Source organism: Panthera uncia (genome assembly GCF_023721935.1).
Source record: "Panthera uncia isolate 11264 chromosome A3 unlocalized genomic scaffold, Puncia_PCG_1.0 HiC_scaffold_12, whole genome shotgun sequence".
Lineage (NCBI taxonomy): Eukaryota > Metazoa > Chordata > Mammalia > Carnivora > Felidae > Panthera > Panthera uncia.
In genome coordinates this window covers 33,246,171-33,253,939 of record NW_026057579.1, presented here as the reverse complement: position 1 = coordinate 33,253,939, position 7,769 = coordinate 33,246,171, and the positions used below count along the sequence as shown (strand labels likewise).

General features: G+C 48.6%; 1 protein-coding gene across 4 annotated transcripts in view; it reads left to right on the top strand.

The window, feature by feature from the left end:
* ASAP2 (ArfGAP with SH3 domain, ankyrin repeat and PH domain 2) overlaps positions 1–7,769 on the top strand; it is a 171,758-nt gene that overhangs the window by 132,664 nt on the left and 31,325 nt on the right. For all 4 annotated transcript variants that reach the window (XM_049652559.1, XM_049652558.1, XM_049652557.1 and 1 more), the window contains exons 13-15: positions 943–991; positions 1,073–1,239; positions 4,064–4,197. In XM_049652559.1, the coding sequence (XP_049508516.1) occupies positions 943–991; positions 1,073–1,239; positions 4,064–4,197 (350 nt within the window). The remainder of the gene's footprint in view (positions 1–942; positions 992–1,072; positions 1,240–4,063; positions 4,198–7,769) is intronic.

The following is a 7,769-nucleotide window of genomic DNA, read 5'->3' as shown; positions in this document are numbered from 1 at the left end:
GTTGGTTAAGCGTCTGACTTCAGCTCAGGTCATGATCTCGCGGTCCGGCTCTGTGCTGACTGCTCAGAGCCTGGAGCCTGTTTCGGATTCTGTGTCTCCCTCTCTCTCTCTGCCCCTCCCCTGTTCATGCTCTGTCTCTCTCTGTCTCAAAAATAAATAAACGTTAAAAAAAAAATTTTTTTTTTAATTAAAAAAAAATTTATTTTAGGGGTGCCTGGGTGGTTCAGTCAGTTAAGTGTCCAACTTCAGCTCAGGTCATGATCTCGCGGTCTGTGGGTTCAAGCCCCACGTCGGGCTCTGTGCTGACAGCTCAGAGCCTAGAACCTGCTTCGGATTCTGTGTCTCCCTCTCTGCCCCTCCTCCACTCGTGCTCTGTCTCTGTCTCTGTCTCTCAAAAATGAATAAACATTAAAGAGATTTTTTTAAAAAAGGATCTGGTGTCCCAACAGCCTTCAGCTGTTCCTCCTGCTTCCGTGGTGTTTGTAATACAGCACTCCCACGGCCTGTGGTTAGGATTTCTCATCTTTTTCTAAGGCCAGAAAACGTGTGAGATACTCATTTAGAAAAGGCTTTTATTATTCAAGGGGCTGTAACAATTACTTTTGGGGCGCCAACTTCTTGGCGAGTTCAAGAAAACAAAGCCTTTGAAAGGATAATGATGGTTTCCATCCCTGAGTAGCTCCTGTTTGGGGAAGCTTTATCTCTTCTTAAGCTTGGATGTGGACAGGTTTGTTAGTTTGGATTCCAAAGCCACAATCACCGAGCAAGGGCAGGCAAGGCGGGTGAAGGACGCGAGAGAGTGCGCCATTTTGTACAAATCATTCATTTCGCAGCAGAGAGTTAAGATCATTCCCGAGGTTAATTATAAACCACTTTCTGCCGGTATTGTGTACGGATTACTGTGCCGGGCTCCCAGCTGATAAAACTTCTCTTGCCATGCAGATGACAGGACGTACCACTTCCAAGCAGAAGACGAACAGGAATGCCAAATGTAAGTTCCTCGGGGGTGGGCCCTGGGGCCGGGACTCGGCAGTCCCTGGGATTTAACACAGCATCTCTCTCATTTTTCTAGATGGATGTCTGTGCTGCAGAACAGCAAAGAAGAAGCTTTAAACAATGCATTTAAGGGGGATGACAACACCGGGGAAAATAACATCGTCCAAGAGCTGACCAAGGAGATCATCGCGGAAGTGCAGAGGATGACGGGCAATGACGTGTGCTGCGACTGCGGGGCGCCAGGTGAGCCCCGCCCCTCCCCGCCCCACCCCTCCGTTGACTCTCATCCCGATTCATGGAAACCAGTCACGGATTTTCCCTTTCACTGCAGACACAGAGCTGCGTGCAGCGAGCCCGTGCGGGAGCTCGTGGCCCACGGGGCCGTGTGCATAGCTGCAGGGGGCGGGTGGGAAGACACAGGAGCGTGAAGATGGCCTCACAGAGCTGAAAAGATTTAAAGCCTTTTGAGGGGTGCCTGGGTGGCTCATTTGGTTAAGCGTCCGACTTCGGCTCAGGTCATGATCTCACGGTCCGTGAGTTCGAGCCCCGCGTCGGGCTCTGTGCGGAGGGCTCAGAGCCTGGAGCCTGCTTCGGATTCTGTGTCTCCCTCTGTCTCTGACCCTCCCCCGTTCATGCTCTGTCTCTGTCTCAAAAAATAAATAAACATTAAAAAAAAAATTAAAAAAAAAATAAAGCCTTTTGAGACACAAACGCCGAAGCACAGAACGCGGGTGAGACCAAGGTCATCTGCTCGTTGTGTTGGCTCGGAGGCTGCGTCGGGCGGCTTTTCCCGGGATTTACTCCAGCCTCCCTTTGTGCTACTTTGTAGAACTTGTGCAGTGACTTTAAGCCGCTGTCTAGTCTGTGACCCCAGGAGAGCCACTTTCTTTGTTAGCTGTCGGTTTCCCTGTATGGAAAATGAAGGAACTGGTCGAGATTGTTTTCCGGTCCCTTCCAGGCATCACGTTCTGTGAAAAGAGGTGTTGATGTCTGCGTTTTGATAAAGCCTATGAGGAGCTCCATTCTGTAATGGACATAGAGCGGTATCATTGCAGATTCTAAGAGCTGGTATTTTCAAAAGCTTAAGGAGTGGAGTTATTCTGATTAAGGAGGAAGGGTGCTTTGGGAGCTTTGGGATAGCTGTTCCTGAACATTCACAAAATGAGAAAGCTTGTGGAGTGTCAGTTACCTTCTTCATTCCTCCAGTTCTATGACCGTTCTTCTAAAAAAATGCACACAACAGGGGCGCCTGGGTGGCTCAGTCGGCTAAGCGTCCAACCTTGGCTCAGGTCATGATCTCGCGGTCCGTGAGTTCAGGCCCCGCGTCGGGCTCTGGGCTGATGGCTCAGAGCCTGGAGCCTGTTTCGGATTCTGTGTCTCCCTCTCTCTCTGACCCTCCCCCGTTCATGCTCTGTCTCTGTCTCAAAAATAAATAAACGTTAAAAAAAAAAAAATTTTTTTAAAACGCACACAACAAAAATAGAGTGGGCAGTTGAGAATTGCCAGGAGGTTCCTATTGCCCCAAAAAGCTGTATGTCTGGGGGTAGTGAGGGGTAGGTATTCCCTCAGGGTCTTGGATCCATTAAAAAGTACCTTTTGGCAGGAAATGAGGTGTAGGGAGTGGTAAGTAGTGAATTGTGTTTTTTCTTTTCTTTTCTTTTGTAATGTTTATTTATTTTTGAGAGCAAGCTCAAGGGGGGTGGGGGCGGGCAGATCCGGGCTGACAGCAGAGGAGACCCCAATGTAGGGCTCGAACTCACAAACCCCAAGATCTTGACCTCAGCTGAAGTCGGACTCTTAACCAACTGAGCCCCCCGGGTGACCCTAATTGTGCTTTTTCTTAAGCAAAGAGGGCTGTGTAGCACTTCACTGGGACTTTTAAGACACTTTCATAAAGAAGTCAAAGCTGCGGACGTTTTTGTTTGGAAATGGACAAGATAGCTGACGTGAAAATTGATATAAAGTGATCTAAACATACTCCTGCCTCCCGAAAGTGTACTATGGCCGGTATGGCAGAAATGCAAACACAGATGCCCAGAAGTTTCCCAAATGGGTAAAATTTTTTATAGCTTGAACTTTGAAAAAGTAACGTGACAGTTCGCTGGTGACCAAGGTTGCGATAGTTCCCCGCAGCAAGTTTCTAAGGGGAGCGGGTAATTCGCAAGAGAATGGTACGCAAGGGCCGGGGTAATGTGCTCTGGCGTGTTTTGTTTTGAACGCCCCGTTTTCGGTACACTCAGCATTCGTGTGTCACGCATCCCTTGGGTGTCTGCTGTGTACCCAGCACACGGTAGGATGGCTCAGTGACTTAGGAGCTGTGCTCCGGGAGAAGCTCGGTGACACCGTGCCAGCATGGGCTCGGGCCCAGGCAGGACTGCGTCTGGCTCCGCACCCACTGCGGCCTCGAGCAAGCCCCTTCTCCTTTGGGAGCACCATGAAGACCCCTGCCCTGTTTGCCTGCTGGCCTTCTCGTGTGTGCTGAAGAAGGATCAGGTGACAGCATCTGTAATTGCGGAAGCTCTTGCACTCGGAACTATTTCTGCTGCCACCGAAGTGTTGAGCACAGAGTGTGGCATCAGCACGTAGTGTGTTCTCTGTCGTGATTGTTAGCATTTTGTGAACATGTAGACCTGTCTTAAGTCTGTTCCCTGTACAGCACTAGACTGGCGGCCCTCGTTTTTTCTCTCCCCTTTGCTGGTGTGACCAGGGTTGGTGATGGGCGTGGTTTGTATTCAGGACAGCCTTCAGGGGCCTGTGGCCACTAGAGGGCACTGTGTCCTGTTTATTCTTGGACACACACCTGTCACTTGGGAGTTCGTAATGAACGGAAGGGTGGGCAGGATAAACGAATAAATGGAGGGAGGGGGAGCAGACAGGTGCATATGTGTGTATTGTGTGTAAGTGGGTGGTAATGCAGAATGAGTGATGCAGGGGGGCTCCAGCTGTGTCCAGGGTTGAGAAAATGCTCATGCTCAAAACTCCATGTGCAATAACTATACGGGAAAAGTGTTGTGACCCCAGCCCTGCACTCGCTGCGAACTCCAACATTCCCTGTTCTCTTTGGCAGATCCTACCTGGCTCTCCACCAATCTGGGCATCCTGACCTGTATTGAGTGTTCCGGAATCCACCGAGAGCTCGGGGTTCACTATTCCAGGATGCAGTCCCTAACGTTAGATGTATTGGGAACGTCTGAGCTGCTGGTAATTCTCAAATCATTGATTTTGAAATGAAAATGAATGCACCGAATTCTAAGTTTTCATTTTGGCGTTCGAACCCATTTTGCTTTCTTGCAATTCCCCTGGGCTGATGGTTGTTGATTCTTGCCAGATGGGTTTGGGCAATGAGAACCTCAGTGGTAATTCCTCCTTCTCAGCTACTGGTAGTTGAAGGCACTTTTTGTTGTAAAACCTTCTTCCTAAACGAATAAAGTGAAGTGACACAAAAAAGGAGAGCTGAGACGTGTGTACGACGTGGAATACGATGGCGACACAGTCTAGGTCACCCCATTCCTTAAACATGTGCACAACGGAAAGCCCAGGGACAGTTGAGGGCTCGTTCTCCGGAGCCCCCAGCAGATCCCTGCTGAGTCTGTGGTCACGACATGGCTCAGGCCTCCGGCCCACTTTTCCCCTGCCTCTACTGTCACTCTCTGGGTGAGATTTCGGCCTCTGCTTTTACTGCCTTTGTTTCTAAAGAAGGCTTTCCTTTTTGGCTCAGTGATAACATATGAGCCTTGCGGCGTGGTATAGAAGGATACTGGGAGGTTGAAGCATTTTCTGTGAAGTAACATCCGGAGTATTGAGACCAGCCCCACGGAGGAAAAGGCACATCACACTAGTTGTTTGGAGGCCACCTAAAATGGAGCTTTGGTGGACTGTTTTCAAAGCCTGTGATTGCTGGTTGAGAAGCAGTGTTTGAAATTCTTGGTGTAGCTGGGCACTGGGCAGTGAACATTAAGTGGATATAGATCGCCGTTGACTGTAATGAAAAGAGCAATCATCTTGACAGGAAATCAATTATTGTGGTCAGTATACCTCTCAAGGGGCCATAAATTTTATCGATGACTACTCTAGAACCAGGGTCTGAACTTGTAATGCATTTTGAACTATCTTGTCAAATCTTCCTGGTCTTGGCAAAGGATTCCTTTATGGTCTTGAAAGGTGAAGCTGGGAGAAACGAGAGTGAATTCTGGTCACCCGGTTGGTCACGTCCCTGATTACTTCAAGTTAGAAATGGAGCGCGACTCAGCAAGACTCAGGCAGTGTCTTCCTGGTTCCACGATGCCGTTCTTGTTACTGTCGTGATGCATTCAGCCTCTGCGGTGGAGCTGTGTGTGTACAAGAGGTAGCCTGGGTAACTGACTTTGGTTAGCCTTGAGATTCCCACAGTATATTTTCAAAGAAACACCAATTCTCAGGAAGCACTGGTAACCCTTGGCAGTTGGTCTGCTGCCATACTGACTTCCTCAAAACAGCGGGAAGTGTTAAGTGATTTGTGGTGACATAATAATTGCTTATTTTGTACTAAGCACTTCTCAGAGCTCTTTGTATGTATTAGTTCATTTGTCCTTCACTACAACCCAGCGACCTTGCTGTTTATCCCCTCTTTATGACAGAGGAACTGAGGCTTAGAATGTTTTAATGTACCCGAGGTTGTATAGTTATTAAAGTGCCAGATCTAGGGCGGGACCCTTTAATCCAGAGCTCACGATTCACCTCTGAAGAGCCTGGGAAACGAACTGGTCCTTGTGGTGGCCTGTCCTGCTGTGTGGTGAGCATTTAAGCATCACTACTGTCCCTCCCTATCCCCCACTCCCCACCCTCCACCCCCCATCCCCCATCCCCAGCAAATGTTTAAGAAAAAGAAAGCCCTGCTTTGTAGTCAGCTGGTCCACAGATGTCTGTACTCCCGCCGTGGCCATTTTCTCAACTCTGTGCCATCGTCAGTAACCAGCGTGAGTCACTGAATGTAACTGAGTTCACCGCACAAACACTGGTTGTCCGTGGCTTCAGAAACAGAATAGTAAAATGATTAGGAGGTGATGAGTTTTGAGCACTTATTACTTTGTTTTTAGTGTAATTTACTTAACTAGGAGTTTATATAATGTAATTTTAATAATGGCTCTCGTGAGCTGGTCGAGGCTTGACCCCAGCACATCTGTTACACCTGCTTAAATATTAAAATGATGGTCTTCATGAGACTCTTGCCTACTAAGCAGGAAAACACCAAAGAAGGTAGAAGGGAAGATGTTCATGTCTTGGTGGAACAGTGAGGTGGCTTCTGACCCCTGGTTAGAACCCTGGTCTTTATCTCCCAGAGCCTCTGTCTGCACCTCCTCACAGGGGGGGTTAACATTTGGCCAGCTGTCAGCCCTTTTGAGCCATCAGGAGAGACTGCTTATTTAGTATCTGCAGGTATTTTCAGAACCTGATCTCTGCCTTAGTTTCGGACTCTCCTGGTCTGCCTCACCCTCAGTTGTTGCAGAAAAACAGAGGGAAAAGGCCCCCGAGTCTTGTGGGGTTCTCCCCGCTCTCCTCTTGCCCCTCAGCTCTGCCTGTGTGGTCATCTGGTTGCTCACGGGAGGTGGGCATCTCCCCAGCCCCACCCACCGCGTGCCAGGACAGTGAGCCTGATGTCCTGCCTAGAACCCTTACCGCTCAGCCGTTAAGTCAAGCACTGCATGGAGGGTGTTTGTCAGGGGTTAGGATTCATTTCTAAAACATGAGAAGTTCAAGCCTTTTTGAAGCACCCAGGTTATTTTTATTCTGCTTGGACAGTTGGATGCTTGAACAGAAGATCTCCTGAAGGCTTGACACATAGACCTGTGTGTGTGTGTGTGTGTGTGTGTGTGTGTGTGTGTTTAGCATTACGTTGGCACACAGTAAAGACTATGAAGGATTAGCTCTCATTATTCTCTACTCCAGAATGACTTTAACTGAATCCTTTCAGAAGAATAATCCACGTGTCCTAACGTATGAATCCACAGGGAGAGTCCACTCCGGTTTTCTGCTGCAAGTATGAACATTGAGGATGTGCAGAGCAGGGACATCAGGGTCTCTGCTTGAGTTTGTCGTAGTGTGTGTTCTTGTGTAGCAAATGTTGATTGAGCCGCCTTGCACCCTATGAGAGGAAATAAGAGGTGACCTGGAAAGTTAACTCCCAGCGTCTCCAGGGGAGAATCCTGGGCAAAGTTGCTTTACAGGTGCAGTGGTTCTCTGTCCTTCAGGTAAGTCAGTCCTGGAGCCCGAATCTCAGGGTGATGCGCTGTGATGGGCGCAGACTTTCATCCTTGGCTGACCCTAAACAGACCCTCACCACATAGTTGGTCACTCCTGTCCTCCCATATGGCCTCACCGTATTATTCGTCACGATAAAAATCATTTTGCCTAATTCCATAAATTACTTTCTGGTTTCGCATCTGCACACTGTTCCCTTGGAAACACATGTATGTGCTACGGAAACGTCTCATTTCCTTCTTTTTTTATTTTGGTTTCAGAGCATATGCTTGATTTCCATGTTACCTGAACGGGTTTCGGCGGCATCCGCGAAGGTGGCTAGTTAGCAGTCATCTTCTCCTCCCTCTACCTGCTGTCAGAATCATGTCTTACTCAGTGGAAACACATGAGTGCGTGAAGCACTGGTTCATCCTGGGAGATCACCCCACTTGAACTGGCCCGCTAGCATGAGCGCTCAGTGTCCTCAGATTTCAAAGCAAACCCACTTTCAGAAACCCTCCTGGTAAATACAGATTTTGGAAAGGTAGATTCTCCTG